Source organism: Haliaeetus albicilla, chromosome 6, assembly GCF_947461875.1.
Source record: "Haliaeetus albicilla chromosome 6, bHalAlb1.1, whole genome shotgun sequence".
Taxonomy (NCBI): domain Eukaryota; kingdom Metazoa; phylum Chordata; class Aves; order Accipitriformes; family Accipitridae; genus Haliaeetus; species Haliaeetus albicilla.
In genome coordinates, this window is record NC_091488.1 from 31304923 (window position 1) to 31330695 (window position 25773).

Sequence of the window (25773 nt, forward strand, 5' to 3'; positions counted from 1 at the left end):
TCACTATATAGCATGGAGAAAAGTCTGACTCTGTCTTCTTTACTGCCCCCCCCCCCCGGCATTTATACACATTGATAAGATCCTCTTGAGCCTTCCCTTCTCTAGGCTGGACAGTCCCAGCTCTCTCAGTTTTTCCCCATTTAAGCAGCACTCCAAGCCCTTAATCATTTTTCTAGCCCTTTGCTGGACTTGTTCCAGTAGCCTATGTCTGTCTTGTACTGGGGAGCCCAGGACTGGACACCACTCCAGATGTGACTCACCAGTGCTGAGCAGAGGGGAAGGATCACCTTCCTTCACCTGCTGGTGATGATTTTCCTAATGCAGCCCAGGAGCTGTTGGCTGCCTTTGCCACAAGGGCACATTGTTGGTTCATGTTCATCTGGGTGTCCACGAGGACCCACGGGTCCTTCTCTGCAAAGCTGCTTTCCAGCCTCTCAGCCCTCCAGCCTGTACTGGTGGCATGGGGTTGTTCCTGCCCAGGGACAGAGCTTGGCATTTCCCTTTACTGAACTTCATGAGACTCCCATTGGCTCATTTCTCTCATCTCCTGTTGAGATCCCTTTGAACGGCAGCAGAACCATTTGGAATAATCCACCTTCTGCAGAGCACTCTTCCTGATACCAAAAATTTAGAGGTTGGCTTAAATCTTGAAGGTACAAGGCATCATTACCGTGAATAATTCAAGCACTCCTCTTGGTCATTTGAATGTCTAAGCACCTTTAGAAGTATGTCTAAGAAGTACTTAGCTACATGCAGATCAATGTAACATTAGTAAGAGATCACTGTATGACTCAAAAGTCAAAAGTAGCAAATCATGAGAGCTTTTTTCAAAGAAATAAAAGCTTTAAGGAATTGCCAAGCTTTCTATAGAGGTCATACCTTTTCCAAAAGACTTAAATCCACAGGGTTTTTTTCAACACTTTGCTGGGACTATTTCTGTAACACTCCAGCTTTAAGGCCAGGAGGTGTCTTGGCCTGGTAGCTGTCTGGCAGGGTGCCATGAATACTTAAAGAATTTCCTTGAGCAAATCGTCTCCCTTTAAATGTTTATGGATTTTACAGCTAGAGCATGGATCTTCTACAATCTATGAGTAAATTCTGCTGTTAGGCATATTCTACACTTCCCCAGCCTTTGGAGACTTTTCTTCCTAAAAGATTTTAAACTTGGAACATTTCAGAGTCTGTGAAACCAAATTGTTCTTGATTATCAGTTGGGGGAGAGGAAAATTTCATACCCAGTGACGTTACTGCTACTTCTCCATCAAACTGGAGAGATACATCAAGCTAGATCTTTGTAGAGAACTCTCCCAGAACTTGTATTATTCAATATTTTCATTAATGACAAGAATGAAGGAACAGAGGCTGAGCTTATTAAACTTTTAGATGGCACCTTGCTGGGAGGGGCTGCAAATATGCTGGAAAACAGACTTAGTATTCAAAAGAATTTTGATTATATGAGAAAGTCTGGGAAAAAAAAAGATGTTATTCAAAAAAGACATGCAAAATGCTACAGTTACGTAGGAAAAATCAGCTATTCAAATGCAGTAGACAGGGGTAGGACTAGCTACACGGGAGCTACAATGCCAATATTGGAAGACAGGATTTGGGCTTACCGTGGAAGCAAGCCCAAAATGAGCCAAAAATTCCTACAAGTCTAAGCAGGCTCCATCACTGCATGTCTTTAAGAAAAGGGCAAATGTTGGTCAAGAATGGCAGATACAGCTAGCCATGCTATCAGATAGAGGGATGGACTAGAAGGCACCCCAATGCATCTATTTTCTGAGTTTTCAGTGATACTGTATTTGACAAAAAAAGTTTCACTGCTTGTTTCAGACTGGTGGGCGTCTCTGAGCCATGCCCTATCATCACTGACAGACTGCCTCAGTAACCCTTTTAAGATAGATCTAGCCCTCTTACAATAGGAGGTAACAATAAAACCAACAACAACTGCTTTTGGAAGTCTCTTCCAGAAGCTCCCCTCTCTGATCAGTAAAAGCCTTTCTCAAATTTTCTATCTAAATAGAGTCAAAATCAGTCTCTACCTTTTCTCTTTTATGCCCCTTACTTTAATTAGCACTTTTCCGCACGCTTCCTACTTCTCTTCTAGTCTTCTCAATATATTTCAGTAACCAACAATGCTATAAGGACAGGATTTATCTTGCTTTGGGGACTGAATAAGCCAAGTGCTTTGAGGACTGAATAAGCCGAGTGCTTTCAGCCTTGTGGGTACTCTACACAACACAGCTGGTTGCAGCACATGGTCCAAGGGTGTGGGATACCTAGCCCAAGGATATTCTTTCCAGTCCTGCTACAAGAAGATGTCCCAGGTTGCTGTAGAGGAGTACAAGCCATCTGTTGGGTTCTGTGCCAACTGTTTCAAATCTCTTCTGGATGCATGCATCTCTTGCTCCTCAGACCTTCAGTAGCTGGTAATTATTCACCCTTTATACACTGTAGGGTTTACCTGACAGGTAAAGTACAACTATTACTTTTATATCACCGGCAGTGCAGGGGGTACTCTGAGGTCATGTGTTTGAGTTGCTAGCTTAGTGCCCACTACAGATTGGTGATTACTATATAGCAAAACAAAGACAATAAGAAATGTACCTTATGGTCTGCAATGGCCTTGAAAGCTTTTGATGTCTCTGATGACCCTTCTATAATTTCCTTATCCTTTCCCAGTCTCCCTCCATGTGTCTCACCTTTTATTTTTCCAAATGCAGATAGACACTGATGAACTTTTTCTACAACCTTCCCCTTTTCTGTTGGTGATAGCTCATTCAAGGTGGCCAAGTCTGTGAACTGCTCTCTAACCATCTGCTCTATAAGAAAATCAGAGTAAGATGTAATGCTCTGATGTTACAGCCAATGTGCTAGTGACTTAAATAGTGCAGTGGGATGCAAAGTTGCAGTGGAAGACTCGATCTCTAAAAGAGAAGTTCAGCTCTGATAACTGTTCAAGTCAATGGAACTGTAATAGGGATTAAGTTAGCCTAAAGACTTTCCTCATGGCAAATTGTTCTCAGAAAGCAGATTGATCTCTCCCCTCAACTCACATAGACATGGATACTGAAGAATCCAGCTGGTTCATAGACCAAAAGGTGTACCAGACCTGAAAGAAGCCTACCACAAGCAAGAGGCTTAGTGAGAGAAAGGATTTTTTAAACCCCAGAGAAGTTCTGATTTGAATTTGCTTCTCACTGGTTTTAATACAAGCTTTAGCTGAACCAGAAAGAACATTCTAGATGTCCAGCTATAAGGTGTATCACCGAGAAGGGAAGAACCTACTCCTGGGAAGACATGAACTAGTAATGCTTTGGAGACCTTCCTATCCTATTAGGTATGGAATAAGAAGTTGTCCATCTTACTGCCACTTGAGACCCAGCTCTTATAAAGTTCGAGGAAACTAATCACCATTAGAAAACAAGGGTCAGTAAGTGATAATTAAGTAGCTTGGGGATCTATTAAAAAAACTTCAGAAATCAATGTTTACACTATGTAGTTACAAATTAGCTGCAATGGGCATTGTTAGGGAACCATTTTTACAAGACAAACACTGAACGTGTGCACATTAGAATCGTTCTCCCATGATTAGAAATCACAGCACAACTCATTTTATCCGGTCCCTAAATTAGAAACTTAATGCCTCCGTTTATTAGCAGAAGGAAATTCTATTACATTCAAGCAATGTTAAGATACAGAAAAGCACAATTTTTGTGCAGCTCTGCAAAAAAAGTAGTTGAAACAAAGCTGCTCACAATTACAGTTCAATGCTTCAATGATTTAACAACTTGAATGAATTAACTTATACAGAGTCACAAACATCTAGGAATTCTCCAGCAATGATGGTCTTCAGGAAATAAAGTAGCTGAAGCAATGACACTGGTAGTGACAAATGCTGGGACTTTAGGAGGAACTAGAGCCCTCTCAACACTCAGCACTTTGTACGTGAACAAGCCATTTGTTGCCAGTTGAATTAGCGTGTAAGAGCTCCCGTATTCCACGTTGTTCAGGAATTACTCTTAACCAGGAGCCCCAAACAGCTTTGTATTAATCACTGTCTGAGCTCTAGCTGATCGGTGCTGTTCAGCATGAGCCTCTGCACAATGGCACCTCCTCTGAGAGGTTCTGAAAGGTACAGGTAGGTCCCCAGAGCTTCCCTGGGGAGCCAAGTTTAACTACACTCAACTAATGGACCATGGCAAGTACATTCAAGCTGCATACAATGCTCCCCCTAATAAACATCCTGTTGTCCCAGATGTCCCCTGTTATCACCTGTGTCCTCTGGAAAACCTGTACTGTGGTTAGTTAGCAAAAAGCCCACTACTTCTAGCTGCTTGCCTTTCTGGACAACAGCCACTCTAAACTGACACCACCACCATGAAAGGCGGCAATTTACACCCTCCCACTGCCCTCTGGAATGTGGGAAACATGAATCTGTTTCTCCACAGCATGCACTGCCTGCAACAACGACTTCACATGATCATGAAGTCTCCACAGAGCACACCCCATCCGTAATTGTTGTTTCTTGCTGTTACTATGCATCTATATCACTTGTGAAACACTGCCAATCCCAGACTACAAAATCATACCACGTTTTTGTTCCACTTTTTCTGTTTACTTATCTCAACCAACCCAGCCATATTATGATATCAGTTTCTGCTAGCACAGATGTGACAATCCACTGCAACTGAGTAGTGCCAGAAGTGCAACAGATTGACACTGCCCCCTTTCTGGCAGTATTTCGGCATCGTTTTCCACCAGCGTCGTAGGTTTAGGCACTGGGGATTAGCTGCGATACACATAAGCTTGTACTGAACTGTAGTCCATTGACAGACATTATTGTTATGTATATGAAATCCACTGTTAACAAGCGACCTGCTCCCTCATAATGCTGTAGTGCCTTCCAGTAAAGACTGCCCGGCAATGTCAAAATGGCTGCTCAGGACTCCCACATCAAGCTAACGCAAGCCTACTTCATTAACTTCCTTCTAGAGGGTGAGTGTTCTCCACCAGCATGCACTCCTCCATTTAACATCACTTGTATTTCTGACTATTGAGGGAGGCAGAGATGTCTCGCACTGCCTTCAGGCTCTAAATGGCATTCTGTATCTTTATTTTTCTGCAACACTTCAAGGATCAGTTTTCTTCATGCCTCAGAGAAGTGGTATCTAAATCGTTTTAAACTGAAACAGGGACAGAATAAGCTGTGCAAATCATTTTCTAGTAGAACCTTAATTACATCCTGCAGTGTCTCGTCCTCAGCAAACCACTAGCAATAAAATTCTGCATTTCATTTGAGAACCGACAGGGCTGGTTTCTCTGTTTTGTTTTCCCCAATTGACATATACATAATCTAGCCTGGGACTTTGTTCCACAGCATTTTTGTCAAAGGCTCTAGAGAGTATGCCTGAAACTACTAAATCTTTCTCAGGTTCGCATTCAATTTGCAAGTTACACAACTGTAGCTAAAGAAAGAGACGTTCTGTTTGCAGGAAGGTGTTTGCCAGATCCCCACTGGCAATGGCAAAAAGTGATTTATGATCAGTTTTAGTTAACATGGCCTCTCAAACAGATTTTAAAAAGTCTTTACAGCCATGGCCCAATGCCAAGGCCTTTTCTACAGGAATATACTCAATTTTAGCTTGTGTTGGTGCCCTGCAACTCAAATGCAAAGGCAAATGGGTACAAGTATTGAATACATCCTCCTGATGAGACAAAGGGCTTTTTACCTTCTGAGTCTACCAGATGCCCCCATGCTCCACCATTACAAATCTGTGCCTTTTCCAGTTTGTTGTTTGTGCAGGGGTGTTGATGACTTTTAATCCATCATTTCATCCTTCTGTGCAAGACCCCTACATTTTCTTAACTCCTCCAAGAAAGGTGGATTTGCCAGTTCCCTTTTTTAGGGGTATGAATAAAAAGGCTTAAAGGTATTCCTGCACCCGTGTTTATATGTGAACTTACACATACTGTTCACACTAAACAGGTGTCTCTCTTCCCTTTTTGGGCTGCTACACAATGTTGGCATTACAAAAAATTCTTCATACTACTGTCATCACTGCCATGAGCACAGGCATCCCCTGGCACATAGAAATTCCTCAAGGGGTGAAACCACTGCAGTTCTTGCATCTTCTCTCAGGCACCAGATGTAGTTTGTTTGTGTTGCTCCCACAGCATGCACAAGTACTTAAACTTTGACCTCAGGCTTGAGCTACAGATGCCTTCCCCACTTTTTCTTGGATCCTCCATTGTTTCCATTGCCTTCATAAACCCGCAGGCTGGGCTGAGGGCTGGTTTACTGACTTCCTTCACTGGCAGACTCAGATGGGGTTTCATCAAGACTGAACTCTGGAATCTCTTGCACTTCTTTTGTCCAGTCCAACTCAGCAGTTCTGCAGGCCCTGCAGAGTCTTACTCTGAGACTTAGTTCATGACCCCAGCCTTTACTGGGTGTCATATTCTGGTACTACACTTCTCATGCAGTGCTGCAGTTGCTGTAACAGTTTCATAATTAGCCTCCTTTGCATAAAATAATTGAATATTCAATACCAAACATCCCCAAGCCACATACTGCAGATGTGGCCAGCTCTCCTGAATCCTGACAGCCACAGCCCAACACCTCCACAGGGCTGCACGTTACAGGACACAGCTCAGAGCCAAAGGGAAAAGAACCTCCACGAGGAGCTCACCAACAGGAAACAATCTTGACTCTCTAGAAGCCATGTGGCTTCATATGGGAAAGGCTGGGCTCAGCCCCAGAAGCCCTGGTAACGTCAATCACAGGTTTTGAACCTCCGCAGCCTCTATAGCTTCCTTCCTCGCTCTGCTGAGCTTTGAGACGACCGAAGCCTTTTGCAGCAGCCTAGGGCCAGTGAGGATCAAATGTGATAGCTGTAAGAGCCATACATCAGCTACCTCTCATCTATTGGAAGCTTCATTTAAAATGTCTGGGTATTTCCCCTTTTACTAGCACCACCTTTTCCAGCTGCACATAAACCTTCTCTAGTTGTCCATGCTTCTGGAGAACTTCAGTGCAGGCAGGATGGCCATTCTTCATATGAAAAATTCACCATTATTTGAGGAGTTCAGAAAACCTAGGACTTCCATTTAGCACAAAAGGGTGAATTAAAGGAGAAAAGCCCCCACCGGCACCTGTGCACAGGCAGATAGTAGCAATTAGAAAAGCCAGACCACAGCTCTGAGAGAAACTCAAGATGTAGGAAGCACGTTTTCTTTAGCTCAGTCTTATAACCACCTTAGAGAACCAAACTCTTTCCCAAGCACCCTTCTTCTAACCTATGTTGAATATGTAAAGCAAGGACACCAGACTTACAGCCAAGTGATTTTCCACTCCAGGTACGTGGAACATGATGAAAGTAAATTTGTGGGTGTTTGTGCTTGATTTGGCAGAGAAAAATATGAGGGAGGGACCGTGTTTGAGGGAGGGTATCAAAGATCAGAGCCAGATGCTCCTGCACAGAGCTCTGGATTTGCAGGAAATTAAGAAGGTAGAGAAGGTGAGGCAAAGGCTGTGTTTGAAGTGAGAGTCAAGGCGTTCTGAAGCTTACAACCATCCAAGGTGCTTGGGGGAACTACAGAGAATGCCAAAACCACACCACAGTGGCCTGGGGTGCTTTCATTATACAAAGCCTGGGAGAGCAGAGGCTGTAAATGTAGCTTCAAAAGGAGCTTCATCTTAAAGTCTTAGCTCTCAGGGCCTATTAAACATTTATGCTGACTACAACTCCTACTCTTTGCTTCAGAGAAAGCACCCGAAATAACCTTTGCTACAGAGTGAACTACTGCAGCTCTACCGGCTGTGTAGAAGACTAGTGGGGAAGCTGTGAGAAACAAACAGAAATGGTGTTGGAACAGCACGCTGATGTCTCTCTTCAGTCAGATGGGAAAGAAGCAGAAAGACCTGGTCTGGAACCTGAGAGAGAAGACAGAAAACTGTGCTAGAAATAATGGGTGGATTAGCCATGTAGAGATGGCTAAGACTGAGTGGGGCCAGTGGAGGCAAATACAGATATATGAATATTGGCAATTGTTGCTTTCACCTTACTTAAGGTTCACACTTTTGGGGGAGTCTTCAGATCAGGCTCCAGTTTTGTATCTATGACTACTGCAGCTGTGAGAAAGACCGTAGAGGAAAAGGAAGAAAGCAGACCCAATGCAGAAATCAAAAGGAAGACAGAGGCACTCTAGGAGAAGATGGAAAGAAGGGATTAATTCCCCTGATTTGCTTAAAAATTCTTTGGCTGTGTGACAGGAGTTTAGGATGAGACAGCCAGAAGTACTCAAGGTTTTCACTCTAGGAAGCTGTTACTACTAACAGCAGATAATACACACGACATTCACTTATTCCCTCATAGTTCATTCATACAATCACTCAGTTACCCAGCTGGAGCAACAGTTGGAGGACAACCCCAGCTGCATACTCAGTAGAGGGTTGTGCTGACACACTAGCAGCTTCCAAGCAGATGTTCAGAAAGTCCCTCAAATTCATTTATTTCAAGAGATGTACACATAATCCTGCAGTCTTTGTCTGCATGTAGGAGCCCCTGCCCTACAGTCACACAGCCTGCAGTTGATATCAGCATTTACTTGTGGCCTTGCACAGACTGAGCAGATACTTGGTGCCCGGAGTTTATCAGCTGTGCAGATTCAGCAGGACTACCAGTCTCCAGAATTTATCAGTCCTTGGGAAACCTTCACATTCCTTCTCAGCACACGCTTTTCCTCTTTGGTCTGTTTTCTGGTAATTATTTCTCCACCTAAACCTACAGATACCTACAGGACCAATTCAGTGTCACACAAAAGAGGCCTTTATGATGAGTTGAGTTGGTGGCTTGTGCGGCTAATCACTCAGCGTTCAGTCTATAGGTAGAACCTTAATGTAAATGTGGCTCCTTCCTATTAACAAACAGCCACAGCACCTCTTCCTGGAATCCCAAACTACCAGGCTGGATCTGGGCTAGGAATGATGAAGGTTTAGTGTCGACATTTGAATACGCAAGAGCCCACAAAGAGGGGACAGGCCTTCCCACACTCGCCCTAGGGAAGAAACATCGATCGACTGGTCCGGATTTATGTTAGGATAGTGTCTGCTTAGCCCCAGCCCCTCTGACCTACACTAATTTGGCTGCTTATCAGCATGGTTATTACATCCAGCATCGGGTTAATGAGCCTGTCTCCTGAAGGCTGGCCAAATATGACCGAGCTGACCCAGACACTGAGTAGAAGGTAGTTTTGAAGACTGTATTCTTAGAAACCATTTTGCAAAGAGAAGCACCTACGCATTACGTTGGTGGCACTCAACCACCAATTCTCAGTCCTGCTGTTTCTCCTCTTTCTTGCAGTCCCCATCCCTGAAGCTGCAGAGAAGTTTATACAAATCAGTCTAAACCTTTATACTGTAACAATGAGATTCATGACTTAATTCGAAATGATCAAATTTAATTGGGCCTTGGCAACAGCAAGAGGTCGGGCCACGAGAAGGAGCCTCTTCCAGGCTGGACAAACTGCTTGATGAATTCAGGCGTCCAGAGAAGTTCCCCCCGCCTAAGAACCCCAGCGGGAACGCGGGCCACCAGCTACACAAGGTCTGCGCAAGGCTCGTGCGTGGGATTCGAGCGGAGCCGGGAGGTTCTTTGGAGGGACTATCGCAAACGCACGCTCGGACCTTCTCTGGGCAGTGGCTGTCTGCAGCACAGTCAGCCCCTGCCGTAGGCCCCCCCAGGCCAGTGCCTTTCTTTCCGTCAGGTACAAAAGCCGTCTGTGGTCACGACGTGACCCCCGCGGGGTCTCCCCACACACAGCTCTTGTGAGGGGAGGGACAGCGCCGCCGCCGCCGAGCCGCCCCGGGAACTACAGCTCCCATCAAGCGCCGCGACACGAGGCCCGCTGCTAGCACCGCCATCTTTGTGCGGGGCCGGCGGCTGCGGCCGCCGCCATCCTTGGTGGGTGGGGGCCTCGCCTCCCGCCCACCGCGCCCGCCGGCGGCGGGTCGCGCATGCGCAGGGCGGTGTTGGCGGCGGCGGCGGCGGCGGCGGCGGTGGCGGTATGGGGCGGGCGGCGCTGGCCCTGTGGGCGATGGCGGCGGCGGCTGCCGTGTGGCGGCCGGAGCCCGCCGCGGCGGGCGGCCCGGCAGGTGAGCGGAGGCTCGGGGCTCTTCGCGTCGCCCGGGGCCTGAGGGTGTTGCGGGGGATGGGGAACGGGACGCGGCTTCGCGGCCGGCGGGCAGGGTTGGTGGCCCGGGCGGGAGCCCGCGCGTCCTGTGAGGGCACCGAGGGAGTCTCGCTGCCTCCCGCTCCTCCGCCCGGCCGGGCAGATCCCTCGGCACCCCGGGACGGCCCCCGGGCTGAAAGTGTCCGACCCGCTGCCCCTTCCCGGCCCCCCTCAGGTGGGTGGCCCCTCTCCTTGCCCGTGGAGGCTTCCCCCCCCCCCCGCTTGCTTTAGGCGTGCTCTCGTTGAGCCGCGGATTGGAGCAGTTCGGGAGTGTGTCGTGGGACCCTGGCGCATTGCTATTGCCAGCCGGACCAGAAATGCTCTTCAGCTACTGATAGTTGTTCTGGTACTTTAATGGATTAATTCCTTTGACTTTTCCTCCCTGTGTGTTTTAGATGCCAAGTGGAAAACAATAACTGACCAAATTAAGAAAGCTGTGGAAGTCTATAAGCCGTGTGTAAAGGCGAATTGCAGCTGCTACCAAAGGTGAGAGAGACTGGTTTTCTTTTTGACTCCACAGGCCTCTGGCCGTGAGAGGGAATACTTTTGCCAGCACTGATGGTTGGGAATTAGCTAGAGAATATTTGGGCTCTAAGGTATCACATCTGCAGCCATCATAGGTCACGGTGCTTGCAAGGAGGAGGTTGTTACTAGCATTGTGTGAAACAGGTTGACCTCCGTAGTTCCAATAGAAGGTGTGTCCGCCTGTAAACTGATCACACTTATTGTTGTTCTCTGCGATTGAACATACGCTATGTCAGCATTTCATGTATGATCACACAATAAACCATACACACAGCTGGTGACGTTTCTGTCTTAACAATCCACTTCTGCCTTCTCTCTCAGTGCAGTGTTGCTAAAAAGTCTTTCTCATGGGCTTTCAAAAGTGGAAGAAATCAAGTATGTGCAGAATGTTCTAAATAGCTAGATTAAGAAAGTTTGTTACAGAACACATTCATTTGGTGTGATAGTGTGCTGTACTTTTTAGTGCTCTTTCTAGGGAGTTTAGCTCACTGCTTGTGAGAATTGGACTGTTGGTCGATATTTAGCTACCCTGACACATAACGGAGGCATGATCCAAGAGGAGCTCATTCAGGTAGACACAAGTCCTGTAGTTTTTTTTTTTTTATAACTACAGAGCATTATGCCTAATGCCAGCACTCTGACCTGAAATGCTGGCCTGATCTTCCTACAGTGAATTTAATGCAGAAAGCTAGAGGCATGTATGTGATGCAAGACCACTGTAGGCCATACAAGTGCAGGCTGATCTGTCTTGTAGACATAGCCAAACCAAACTTCCTTTCTGTTCGCACTGATAGAGCACGGCTGCAGCATGGCAAACATTACAATGGTCACCATTGCCCTACAGGCAGGGATTGTAGGACCAGGTTTTCTGATACCTTTAAGCAGCATTTTCATATAAAGGAGAATAGGGAATTCAGGGAAGAGTCAACATATTCTTCTGCCTTTAGGGTTAGGATTCCAAATGCAGAAACACAGATGCCCGACTTTAAGCCTCCTGTTTAAAAGTACCAGATGCGCTCACTCATTTTTTGGGGTGAGATTGAGTGCTATATTGGCTTTTAATATCAGATGAGTCATATTGGGCAACTGTTTATACACTCTGTTTGGAGTTTTTGATCTTCATTGCTCCTGCCCACCTTTGGGTAGAACACTTTCCCAAGTGGCTAAAACCTCCAAATCTGCTTCAGAACATGACAGTCGATAGTAACATGAAGTTGCGGTTGCTGTGGGTCTTGAAACCGAGTTTTTGTTAAAGCAGTAGTTCGTTTAAGGGTTGTTAAGGAGCGCTGCTATAGTGACAGGCATTACAAAAGAATCCAGGAAGATAATACAGCATGTACGCTGTGTGACACTTAAGAAACTCAGTTCATTTTGATAGCTGATTTGGAGGTATGTAAATATGCAGCAGAATGCTGAAAGCCAGTACTTTTCCCCACATAACAGATTCTGCTTATGTCTAGTCTTCTGTGACTCAGTGGCCAAGGCCTGAAAGTCCTAACTTGTTTGTTGCTACCTTTCAGTTGTCGCTTAGGTTACAGTGACATGGATGTGCCATAGAACTGCAACTTTCTTCCTGTTCTCAAGCTCATAACATTTGCATCCCTGCCAGACTGCTTATCCTGTAGTCAGCCCATCTGCACAATGGGAATTCTTTATGTAGTTTTACTGTTTTCTACCTGATTATAAAATAGCAGAACTCTGGAGGTTGGAGGGGACCTCTCGAGATCATCATGTCTAACCCCTCTGCTCAAGCAGTGTTGCCAGGACTGTGTCCAGTCAGGTTTTGAATATCTCAAAGAATAGAAACTCCACAGTCTCTCTGGGCAACCTGTACCAGTGTTTGACCACCCTCACAGTGGGACCATCCTGACAGTGTTGTATTAAACTAAGGCATTGATGTAGTGTCTACCAAAAAGTGGGGTTGTTACAATCTGACAGTGTTTGTTAAATGCTCCAGGCAGTTAGATCTGAGGGCCTTTAGACTAAATTTATATAAACTGCATCTTCCTCCTGTATTTTCTTATATTCATTAGGTTTATGTTTTCAAACTGCATTCCTGGAGCTCACTGGTGATGTGGAGATGTCACAGAACATATGCTACGTAGACTTGTCCTCCTGGGCTGGCTTTCACCGTACCCAGCATTACTGGGCGATGCTGTTCCTTGCAACTAGACTCTTACCTTGTTTTTTTTAATGTCCGAATAGCATGATATTGTGTGAGGAATTTGGTCTTGGTGTGGCCCATCATTCATGGAAGGCCAGAGCACAAGCTTCACAACTCAAAGGTTAAGTGAGCCAAAGGCATTTACCCATAACCTGCCAGGGTATGTAAGATCCTTTCTGGGAGAGTAAATAGAGTTCATGTTGATTTAGCCTCAGGGTCCTGTGCTGGGCTTTCTGTTCGGGCGAACAACACATAGATAGTCAAAGAGTGAATCTTGGACCTTTGAGTCTCTGAGTGACAGCTCTTCCAAGTGACTTACATTAAATTCTCCGTTATGCTACATATAGCAGAGCTCCTGGAAGATACATAGAGCTTGTTTTAGCTAGAAGTCTGTTCTGTATACTGCAGTAATGTAATCCACAGTATCCTCCCTATTGTACATAATAATGGTTGATTGTTTTGTGTTCAGTGTCTGGAAGCAGGACCTGGCTCCTTTTCGAGGTGGTGTTTCCAAGGAGATAATATCAGATGTGGTGAGCCGGAAGCTCGGGACACATTACCAAATCATTAAGAACAAATTGTACCGTGAGCAGGACTGCTTGTTCCCTGCAAGGTAAGAGCCATACGGAAGATCTCTTCTCCCTAGCTGGGACACAGGAGTACTTCCCACGCTGCCAAGCTGAAAGTCATTGAGCACAATGGTATTTTAGAGGTCTGAATTCCTTATTAGAGCAGGAGCCTAGAGAATTCTGTATGAGGCTTAAATGTAGCAAGAGATAAGTGTCGTTGTTGCACTTCAGTGTACAAAGGGTTGGTTGGTTGTGGGATCGCAGAGAAAGCTGCAGATCGGGCCAGATTTAACAGGATGGGTTGCTTCACTGGTGTCTGTACTGCGTTGGGGCTTACAGGCTGCTATAGGCAGTTTCCAGCCTGCGTCATGGTATGGCTCGGGCTTACCATCTCTTCTGCTCCTGTGCAGAGAGAAAGGCCTGCAAGAGACTGTAGGATTCTGCCTTCTCTTTATAGCTCTTTTGCTATATGTCATTTCTGCACAGATGCAGTGGAGTTGAGCACTTCCTTCTGGGGATCATCAGCCGCCTCCCTGACATGGAAATGGTGATCAATGTGCGAGACTACCCCCAGGTCCCCAAGTGGATGAAACCCATTATCCCAGTCTTCTCCTTCAGTAAGGTGCACACATCTTTAAAAGCTGAGCATTTCTGAGACATGCATGTTGTCCTTTCTCTTGGGAACGTATTTCTGAGGATGGTTCCCCGCAGATTTTCTGTTTCAAAATTGCTTGCTCTTTTTTGCTCTTATGTTTCCCTTCACTTCCAGTTTTCTGGCAGACAGATTTGCAGATTTATTCAATAGAACAGTTTTGCCCCTCATTAGCTCCCCTTCCATGTCAAAAAATGTACCTCTGCCACAGTGGAACAATGCACAGCTGGATGGGATATGTGCCAGCATTGCTGTCATTTGCTACAATGCCTCTGTTAAAATTGTAGCCATAGTTTATCAGCATTATTAAGGATTTTTGACCATCGCTCAGCTGTCATACAGTTAATCTCATTTAATGTGAATATTTTAGTCCTCTTTTTTGGTACCACAAATAAGTATTTCTTATTTTCTTTTCTGTAATATTGCTATTTCCTGAGAACGCTTTTCCCCTGGATTCCCTTTTCCATCTGCAAACATGCACGCACATGCAGAGGTGCACACATGCATAGAGACATTTGCTCTCTGCTTCTCTGTTCCCAGACTCGAGAACCCTCCTGTATGTTTTCCTACTTCTCCCATTGTTAAACCTGACTGTAGTATAGTATCTCATCCTTTCCAACAAAATATCATTACACCTCAAGCTTTGGCTAATCTTGCTTTGCCTTAGTGTATGACCAGTGTGCCCAAGTCCTGCACCCTTGCTACCTAACCCTGATTGTGATCCTGTCCTTGGCTGAAGCCTAGCAGACAGTAAGGTGCAAAAAGAAGCAATAAACCATTTGCTCTTGCTACTTCAGGCCCTATTCTGTTTCTGCTAACTTGTAGCATCTTACTCTGAACCCAGCTCTTCAGCTCATATAGTCTGAACCATAATATGATCCATAACTATCATGTAGTCCTCAGCCATCCTAAAACTCTCTAGAATTTCAGTACAACATTGCAAGCATTCAATATGTCATTCAGTAACCATGTTCGCTGCCAGATGTAGTAGCAAAGCTAGCTGTCTTGCCCCTTGACCATTGCACAGCCTTAACTCTAGCCAGCAGAACCCAAATTGATGCAGAGCAGGTTGCAAGAGTTTAATCTTTGCAACCGTATTAATCATCCTGCCCCTGGGTGCCTTGCAGGACCCTGCAAGACACTGAGTTCTTTGTCACCATTGTCCAATATCTGAACTATGGTCTCAGCCCTATCCTTAACTGAAACCCAGTGATCCAGGCACAGCTCACACTTAACCAGCCAGTGTTAGGAGGGTTCCAGGATGCTGGTCCAGAGTGCTTTCTAAGCCTGAAAGCGTAAGGGATTGAAGGATTGTCCTATTCTGCATCTCAGAAGGCTGACCCTGGGGTGGTGGTGAAGCTGTCATAGTTTGTTATCAATGCCTGTTTATAGCAAGACTGAGAAGGAGCAGATCATAGAAGCACGTACTCATTTAATTTGGAAGGGACCTCAGGAGGTCACCCAGTCCAGCACTTTGCTCGGAGCAGGACCAACTACGTCAGGGTGCTCCAGGCTGTGTCCTGCCCAGATCTGAGCATCCCCAAGGACAGTGTCCACAGACAGTGTTTGACTTCCATCAGAATGAAAACGTATTTCCCAATATCTGCTTGGAATTTCACTTCTTGTAATCAAAGCCTGTTGCCTTTCATTCTGTCTCTGCACTTGTGAAAAGAGTCTGCCTCCATCTTCTATGGACAATCCCATTGGGTAGTAGGAGACACCATTTAGATTCCCCCAAGCCTCCTCTTCGTGTGCATGAACAAACCCATTCCTCAGCCCCAGTTTATGTGTCATTTGCACCAACCTCCTAACTACCTTGGTGGCCTTGGACTGTCTCCAGTATCTCCAGGTGACAGATAGATGGATAATTGTATAAGAATTTTATTACTAGTGCAAGGAAGTAGCCTATAGTCTGGTTTCATGAAAGGGTTTAGTCTTACTTAAGTGCTGGCCCTCCTTCTGCTTATATGGGAATTTAAGCATCCAAACAGGAGTGAGGAACTGAAATTCATACATGACCTGGGTATTTGTTACAGTGAACTGTTAAGCGATCTCTAGGAAGGCTGGAATGAACTGAAGTGTTGGAAACCTAAATGTCAAAGTGTCTATAAGCGCCTGTATCTCTGAGGTGATGATAATGCCTCTTAACTTACCATCAGTAGAAAACATTTGTAGCTACACATAGACACAAGTCTTTAGAAAGGTGAGTGGAACCTGGGTCTTTCACTATTTACTAATCAGCTATACCATGGACCTCTTTTGTTATTTTCTAACATGAAAGTCCTGTGTTGTCATGCAGCAAGTCAGAGCCTTTTTAAAGTCATTGAAACACTTTAATATTGGGTTGTCTTCATATGAACCCCAGCAACACTGTGGTGACCACAAAGCTTTCATGGCTGCTTATGGAACAGTGACGGAGAAAGCTGACAGAACTCCCAGAAGGGACGTTCATTACTGGTGGGCTCAGTCAGTAAACTGAAGTAGATATTACTCTTGTTCTTACATTACTCTCCTTTTTCTTAAGACACCTGAATACAATGACATAATGTATCCTGCCTGGACATTTTGGGAAGGAGGACCAGCTGTTTGGCCAATTTACCCAACAGGTTTAGGGCGCTGGGACCTCATGAGAGAGGACCTCAGAAGGTATGTTTTGGAAATGGTTATGTGTGTGGGGAGGTTTAATGGAAGACAAACTCACAGTAAAAGCCGTATAGCATTGGGCCAATATTGAACTCTAAGACTATAGGTCTGTTGGCCTGTGATCTGTCCTGCTGCCCCTCATTAACTACATACAGCCTAACTGCTCTATAATTCTCCATGGAAACCTTGGATGATGTAACCAGAAGTTATAATTAGCTTCTCTGTTTCCAGCACTTTAGTAAGGAATGCAGAGGATGAAGCATACACATTCTTCATGCTGTCAGGGCCAGATTACTATCATTTTTGGTGGGATAGGGTTTGTCAATAAAGTAGCAGTTATCTTTTGCCTGCAGAAATCTCCCCTGACACATGGAAATATTTTCCTTTGTTTCCAACTACTTCTCTAGGAGCTGTGTTTTTTTCACTGCAGGGATGATCCAGGATGTTTGTATAAGCTTCTGGAAGGTTAAAGGAAAGCCTTCTTTAGATCTGCTTTTACTTGAGTATTATTGTGCAATAGAGAAACCTGGAGTCATTCCCAAGAATCGAGTCATTACTGGGCTGAGAGTAAGACAGAAGAGGTTTCTGACTGGGAGTCTTTCTTTTGGCAGGATCTTTGACTATTAGCAGAATAAGGGGCTGTTTCCCATGGGAAGTGACAAACAAAGTGTGCAACAATGAACATAGAAACATAACAAGAAGAAACACCTTGATGTCAATCACTTGACATCAGAATGCAAGGTTGAATGATTCCCTCTTCAAAATCTGAAGATCTGTGGGACTAATCATAGCTGAAGCCTAATCTGATAGAATAGAATGAAGGTCCAAAGCATTTACTCATCCTTGCTTTCTCAGTGAATGCCACTTGTGTCACTGGGTTATAAACAGATGCAAAGCTTGACCTGTGCAGGTCTGTTTGGGGATCAGGACCTACCTGTCAAGCCAGGTGCAACAGAAAAGTACCACAAAGAGTTCCCCAGAGGGAGGCAGGTGACTGCACTGACAGAAATAAAACATGTGAACAGCTATTTTGAAGGACGTGCTTAGATATAAAATGAAAGTTACTTGGCAAAACAACGAACCCCTGTATCTTAAATGCAAAATGCTAGGCAGGTTTTTAGTTTGTTTGTTTTTGATGGGAAATGGCAGTGGTTAAAAATTCTCTAGTCATTTTGCACTATCCATACTCAGTGAAGTACAGAAAAATAAAGCAATGATACAAAAAATGATTCAAATTTTAGGTAAATTTTAATACCCTTAAAGGTTTGATGAGGGGCTTGTGTGTAATTCATTGTTTTGACTGAAAGATATTCTGAAAAGTAGCCTATACTGTGTTGCCTTAAACATGATATTCACAGGAAAACATGTTTCACTGGACCTGGCTGAGAGTTTTTTCTGCTGTACTGAAGAAAGTGATTTCCATCAAAAATGAAGAATAATAAAAAGAGATCATGCTGTGAAAACTGATGAGAGTGCTGTTTCATGGTTATATGAAATCATTTATTGCCATGTATAAACAATATTTTCAGATCTGCAGAAAAATGGCCATGGATGAAAAAAATCTCTAAAGGATATTTCCGAGGATCCAGGTGAGCATATTTTCCTGTAACAGGAGATTCTACCAACATATGCTGTGACAGCTGTCTGTATGCAGAAATTTCTGTATTTCCAAGACCTAAAAAAGTGTAACCCAGAATGTATTTTTTAAAAGTAAGGAAAGGAGACATTTTGTACAGCAGCATTTCACCATTAGTGATTTTTCCATAAGAATTGCCATTTGCAACTAGTTTATTATAATAAGTCTAATATTGGAAACAGAAGTTGTGATGGATTTGCTAAGTTATTTCTTAATGAGTAAAACTGTTGCACTAGGAACCAGCTTGTTTTGTTCTGCGAAGGGAACTGCAGGTGCATGATACAAATTTAAAGATTTGATGTTGATGTGTTTGCTTCTTGCCAATGTGAATACTTTATTCGCTATGCAAGTGCTCAACCCTGAATCAAAAATATTCTTGCTTTAGGTTACCTGAGTAGTGGGAGATAAGAGAGTAGATTATGTCTGCCCTCTCTCCAGTGACAGTTTGAAAACAATGTTAAACCTAATACTTTGTTCTTCCCCCATCCCCAATAGGGAAGGATTTGATATCTTACTAGATAGGCTCGGGAGATGATGAGGAGTGAGTCTCAGGGATGTCATAACCTTGTTTATCAGTAGTGTTTTAAATTGGTGTCAGAGAGATCAGCGCTGAAGGTGCTTGGCATTTCTTAGCTCTCTTTGACTTAGAAGGGAGTTTATTTGGCACCCATCAGGATAAAGCCTGAAGGAAACAACATCTCTGCTGATTTGTCCTGGGAATTGCTTGAATAATACTATTAAATATTTAGTAAGTGAAATAAAGAAACTTGGCCTCAAATCATTTTGGTACACATAACTCATTCTCTTCTGCTAATGTACCCTTGGACAGAAATATACTGTATGGTAGGCACTTAATGTTTTTGGGGCACAAAGGGAGGTCAGCCTCGTAAAGAGGCAGGGTCTTGAGTCCTGTAGTTTGTTAGCTGTGTTGAATCATGTGGATTGGCAATTACTGATAGCATTTCTTTTGCAGAACGAGTCCTGAGAGAGATCCCCTCATTCTGCTGTCCCGAGAAACCCCAGAACTTGTTGATGCTGAGTACACTAAAAACCAGGCTTGGAAATCTGAAAAGGTGTGTGGGTGTCTGTCTCCTGAGTGTGAAGGCCAGAAAGAATAGCATTGCAAGATGGCTTTGATGATTGAGAAGCGTCTTGTTGGAGAGTTGTGGGTGATCCTCTAGAGTGGGGGAGCCTTGTAGTTCCCTTGATGGCCACACCTCTCTGACAGATGAAAGGAAGGAGTCTTCCAGAGCCTGGGAGGCCAAACATTTTTCTTCCATCTACACTTTTTGTTCAAGGAAACCAGCATACATAAGAAAATGGATCTATGCCAATCCCCAACTCTTCCATTACAATGAAATTAGCCAACTCTTCCCCTTCTAGCCCTGAGCTGCCTGTGTGTTGTTGTCAGTCTTTTTAAACCTTTTTCTGTCATCTCTGTTTCTTGCTCTTCTTGTTGATAACTTTCTGATAACTGTTGCTGATAACTTCTTTTTAGTTCCATACTTAGTCTACAGTCCAGTGCTCTCCAGACAGTCTTGGCTACTCTGGTTACACTTGGCTTCACGTTGTCCCAAGCTGTTTTCCACTCTGTAGCTGCCAACTAAACATTATCATTTAATGTGTTTGTGCTGGTGTTTGCTTACAGGCAGTGTGTAATTTACTGAACTTTTTTTCTTGTTTGAAGGTCTGTGAATTCTTCATAATACTTCTAAAAGCCCACCAGAGAAGGTGTTCTCAGAAGTGGGAATGGAGGGTTTTGAGACTTCAGCTTTGTTTCTAACTGAGAAGGAAAACAAATATGAAATCACTATATAAAGCTTAGTGATTTTTTTTTTTTTAATTCCCTTTATTTTAAGGACACCTTAGGGAAGCCTCCTGCAAAGGAAATTCCACTGGTTGATCACTGCAAATACAAGTAAGAGTTTTCATTAATAAAACTGTTCAAGGGCTGTGGGTTTTTTTCTTTCCTTGCACAGTGTAAGGCCTCATTTTATTTTAGGGTCTAATTCCAGCAACCAGCTCCAGGCAGATAAGAAAGCTTGTGAACAGACGTAAGGCAGTTGAAAATTTGGGAGTTTAGCATGGCCTGTTTCAGTGCCAGTTTTCCCCTGTCAGTTCAGGAGAAATAAAGTGCTTTGGGGAAAGTAAAGGTCTTAGATCACTAATAAACATAAAGATAAAATTTTTTTAAAATCAAAAAGGCTTTCTGTCAGTCTTTCTTTATATTCCTGTACCAAGCTGTGTGTTCAGAATTATTTTTTTGATGCTACAGTGATAGCATTACCGTCTTCAAAGACATAAGGAGCTAAGGAGTCATGTCTTCATATGCATATGGGGGCAAGTGTTGCCACTGGATGTATATAGAAAAAGGGAGAACCTGAAGTATGATTGAGCAGATACAGTATTGATTCATACTTTGTATGTTGTTTAGGAGAATGTGGTTTTGTTTACAAAGGTTTTTATTTTTTAACTACTTTAAGGAGGGGTTTTTGGTGTAATATTCTTGCAGGTTTCTGTGTAAAAATGTGAACTTGTAGTACGTATGCACTTGTATGTCTGATGTTTTGCTTTTTCTTTTGCTTTAAAATTACCTAGTTATGATTCTGCCAGCTAGAATCTGCCGATACAAGAACTCAGTCATTTGGCTGGATCTCTGTTTTTGTGCAAAATGTGATTGACTTGTCTCATTTTATATTTCACTAGACTGTTGCCCAGATTTCTCCTTTCTGTTACACATAGAATTCACTACCCTGATGCCTCCTAAGGTCCTCGTACAGTATAGGCTGAGACATTCTTACACGCTTTGTCATAGCCCAGGGTCTTGTAGGATCAACATGAACTTCTCACTGCTTCCTTCAGTGTAGGTGCTATAGCAGGCTGTCTGAGAGCAGCGCTCAGTGACTTGCCTGAGGTCACAGATGGTGGGAGCTGTGTCTGGAATTGGACAGAGGCATTTCCGCACCTCCAGACCACTGTGCTTGTTACATCTCTGCACGTATTTGTTGAGTTCCTAATACAACGAGCTACTCATCCCTGCCTTGAACTCCTAGGCAATACAAAGAATGCAGAACAATTTGAGATTTACTCCTTGTCACTTATAGCTAAACTTAGTTCAGCAGTAATTCCCATCTCACCCAAAATAAATATAACATATAATCCCCATCTTGCCCAAAATATCTTCATTAAAGGAAGAACTCCCTTCCCCCAGCCCAAAATGTTTGACTTCAAAGATAGTTATATGTACTGAGGGGTTTTACCCACAGGAAAAACAGCTTTCCATATAATTGGAGAAATGTGGGTTTAAAAAAGAAAGCAAGTAAGCAAACAAACATCCCTCTGAGATACTGTTTGCTAAGAGAAATCCGCCCCCAGTCAAGCCCACTTTACTAACTTGGCAGAAAATACTGAAAACAAAATTGTGGATTCTTTGTTATCTGCAAAGTCCATCTGTTGTGTGCTAGCCTATTTAACCTCCTAGGGTTGCATTCCTAAGTTAATATGAAACAATTAGATTCAGATTAAAGCAGAATCCCAGAGGAAAAAAAAAAAAACAACAAAAACCCAACTGAGAGAGATGTGGCAAAGCTGAACAATGAACAGAGAAGCTCAGTGCAAGACAAGAGAGAACTGGGAAAAGGCTCCTCATGGCAACAGCATCTCTGAAGCGTAGAGTCACAGGATCAGCATCCACGTTGTGACCTTCCATGCCTTGTTGGCAGTTGTCCGTGAGGCCTCCTTTGGTTTGTTGCAGGCAGGTGTCTTTATCGGAGGTAAAGCCTCGTGCCTTGATTTTCTTCCTCAGTTTTGAGAGACAGCAGAAATTTACCTAGCATATCTTTAACCTCAGCTCACCTTTCCTGTGAGGAGCTTCAAATAAATGTCTTCCCTTTGTTTTAGCGACCAGTGCGTAGCTTGGTGTGAGGGAGACACCCCCCCCGGCCTCAGCTGCTACCTGTGAGGGAAGGTTGACTGCTACTTGAAACCCAGTTTCTTAGTGCATTTCCTCACAAAATGCCGAGTATAATCAGGTCCCTCTCTTTGCTTATCCCTTTAAAGGTATCTGTTTAATTTCCGGGGAGTGGCTGCCAGTTTCCGGTTGAAACACCTTTTCTTATGTGGTTCACTTGTGTTTCACGTTGGAGAAGAGTGGTTGGAGTTCTTCTACCCTCAGCTGAAGCCTTGGGTCCACTACATCCCAGTCCGATCAGACCTCTCTAACGTCAGGTGTGAGACCCCAAGTGTGCTCAGCAGAGCATGAAAAACACTGCTGTGTTTGGGAAAGTGGTTTGGTTTGTATTACACCAAGTAGTGCCTCCACTCCTAGGCATCTCCTAGACAAAGGCTCTTGGAGATCATGTTCTTTTCTCTTTATTACTGCCCCCAGAGAATCATTTGGTCATACTACTTAAGAGAGTACAGTTTCACTGGAGTGTGTAGGTCTATCGCCCTCACTGAAATTAGCAGGCACTAGGCACTTAAATTTGCAAGTGGGCCCTGCAGCACAGATAAGGGGGAAGAGGAACTTATCACGGGGCCAGTAATGTGTTAGCTCCCATATTTTAGCATGCTGTCCAGAACTGATATGGAACAAATGAGAAGGGCAAGTTTCTTCTGTGCTCTGAAACGAGGAGCACCAGTCCCTCGCTCAGCTGTAGATTCTTAATGTCATCCTCTGCAATAATTTAGCTAAGGGACAATGTTCTCCATTGAGATAGTTGTTTCATAGCATTTTTTTGGCCTTCATTTTAGGGAGCTGCTGCAGTTTGTAAAGGAAAATGATGCCATAGCACAAGAAATTTCAGAGAGGTAGGTTGTGCGTCCTTTCTGGCTGTCATGTAGTCTTCTTCCAAAGCATTTTCTTAAGCAGCTTTTGAAGGGGTTACCTATCAAAGACAACCTAGTATTAATAGGGTGCAGTATAATTGATCTGCTGCAATAACAGCAGGAGGGTTGGCGAACTCGTAACAAGCGAACAAGTTTATATGCTTAGGTCATTGGTTCAGCTGTGACCCATGTCAGGAACCCCACTGAAAGCCATCAGAAGTTGGGAGCTTTCGTCTCAGTATGAGGTGAGTTGACCCCTGGGAACTGTGTCTGCGTTGCAAACATTATGTATCCAGACTGGCCGCGACTGGCTTCTGAAGCAGCGTGCATCAGTGCTGCTCAGGCTGTATTTGATATCTGAAATCTGATATTTATTTTCCCAGTTAACAAATACCATCTTGAGGATGACAAAAGCACTGCAACTGTCAGAGCTGTGACCGTGAATGAAGATTGTGATATTAAAATAGATGGTACAGGGCAGTGCATGTTGTTTCTCATTTGAAACGCAGAAGAGTGAAAGTTGATACACATATAAAACATAAACCAAAGACCCTTGTAGGAACTGGAAATTGGTTCTGACTGTGCCTTGTGTGTCTCTAGGGGACGCCAATTCATCACCGAGCACTTGCAGATGGAGGATGTCTCTTGCTACTGGGAGCATCTGCTGTCTGAATATTCCCAAGCCTTGACTTACAAAGTGAAAAGGAGGAAGAGCTACAGCGAGATCACTTCTGAGTGGCTGAAAACAGAACTGTAGAGACTAATCTGTTTTTCTCTTCAGCTCAAACTGATCTCTGTGGAAATCTGAAGATCAGTGTATCTTCTTTCTTGTTCTCTCAGACTTCTTATCCTTCACGCTGCAACTACCGTGAACAGCAATAGGCTAACTTTGAAATTGCTCCCATACAGTGGGACCCAGTTATGCTATCACCATAAGAATGTTAAGTAGAATGTTGGACTATGGCTATTTAATGGGGTGGTTATGGTCATGCCTGGGAGAGGGTTGTTAGCATTTGGGACTTTGTTACTACCTGTGTCAGAATGATCCTAAATCCCATTCAGTCAATGAGAAGCCTGTCTGTTAATTTTACTGGGCTTTTTACCAAGTCCGCTGTACTCATGGGCAAGGTACACAGACTGTCAGCTACATGCAGCTGGGAGATACATGCCCCTTTTTTTGGCAAATGGTCAATGTTTTCTCACCTGTGATATTAGGTGTTCTCTGACAGAAGCAGGTACTGGGATTTGGGGTAACCTTTTTAGATAGCCTAGAGCTTATGTTTATGTCAGGTTTTAGAAGTTGATGGTAGGGCTTTGATGTGCCATTGAAAGGACAAATGATCCTTGCACAGTTAAACTACCTCACAGGGGAGCAGTTGGTGATGATGATGTTGCCACAGCGCTAAGCCTGAGTAGCAGACAGTCAAGCAGTTGGCAACTGAGATAAAGACAGTTCATCCTCTGACAGATGAGCTGGGTGCCTGCACAGCCACACAGAACCAAGCCCCTGTTAACAAGCTCTCGCCAGCTGCCTGGCCAGACATCCTTAAGAACCCAGAGAAAGTATATGCAGAGGTCGAGTCAGCTCTTCTTTTTCCCAGATGTTCACAGATTCTCTGCTCTGATCTTCTTCTGTAAACTGTCTAGGGTTGTTTGGGGTGGGGGTTGTTGGGGGGGGGGCGGTTTGAGGCTGGTAACACATCTGCTCACTTCAGTATTTGCTTTTCTTTCACACTGCCGTCACACTCCTTTTCTCATCTCTTTCAGTCTGGTTGAGGGAATGTCTTCAGCCACACAGTGGCAGCTAGTTCTCACATTACTCATTTTGAGTTCAGTCACAGGTTGCTTGCGCTCACTGTGTTTGTACCCACTATGGGCTGCTCAGCCCAGGGGGAGTGCAATTTCTGAAATGCTCTGTGGCCCCTGAGTTGAGAGGCCTGGTGGGAAGCAGTGTCTTCTCTGGCATCCAGGCAGGTGCTCAGAAGAGCTTGGGCAGGGGCACGGGGTCCCAGGAGAGGGCCACTGCCTCCTCGGCGAGCACCCTTGATGCCGAGCGGCCTCAAGGCGTAGGAAGCAGCACATGGATGGAAGAGAATGGTAGCCACAGCTCAGGTCTCCTCTGCAGTCAGTTTGGATCAGAGAAGGAGAAAACACTACAAGGAACAATAATGCTAAGTGCACCTATGCGTGTCTGTGCTCGCACAGAGGCCTTGCAGCACTGCCAAGCCCGGGTGCAGGGACGTAGTTGCCAGACCTATTCATCAAGTGCCAGTTGCTGGAGCAGCACGCCAGTTATGTGACCGGCGCCTGGGTTATCCCAGCCTGCAAAGGAAACGAATCAGGGTACTAAAATAGCCTAGTTTCCAAGGAAAATAACTGTGCGAGAGTGGAAGGGTTTTTTTGGTTGTGTATTTTTAGTTAAGGGAGAAGGTGAAACAGCTATGTCTAATATTTTTAAAGTGTTTTTAATGAAGTGTTTTTGGAATAAAACATGAAAATGAAGTTTTGTTGGATGCATCATTGC

The 25773-nt window shown here is 44.3% G+C and overlaps 1 protein-coding gene across 2 annotated transcripts; it reads left to right on the plus strand.

The window, feature by feature from the left end:
* Nucleotides 1–10022: 10022 nt before the first annotated feature.
* On the plus strand, nt 10023–25751 carry POGLUT1 (protein O-glucosyltransferase 1). Of its 2 annotated transcripts, XM_069785429.1 has the most exons (11): nt 10023–10156; nt 10629–10719; nt 13392–13535; nt 13978–14113; nt 16668–16789; nt 18316–18375; nt 19396–19495; nt 20282–20340; nt 22482–22649; nt 23175–23231; nt 23850–25751. In XM_069785429.1, the coding sequence occupies exons 1-11, from the start codon at nt 10069–10071 to the stop codon at nt 24004–24006; spliced, it is 1182 nt and encodes a 393-aa protein (XP_069641530.1). In that variant the 5' UTR covers nt 10023–10068; the 3' UTR covers nt 24007–25751. The 2 variants fall into 2 exon arrangements, with proteins under 2 accessions (XP_069641530.1, XP_069641531.1); XM_069785430.1 differs by lacking the exon at nt 22482–22649.
* Nucleotides 25752–25773: the final 22 nt, after the last annotated feature.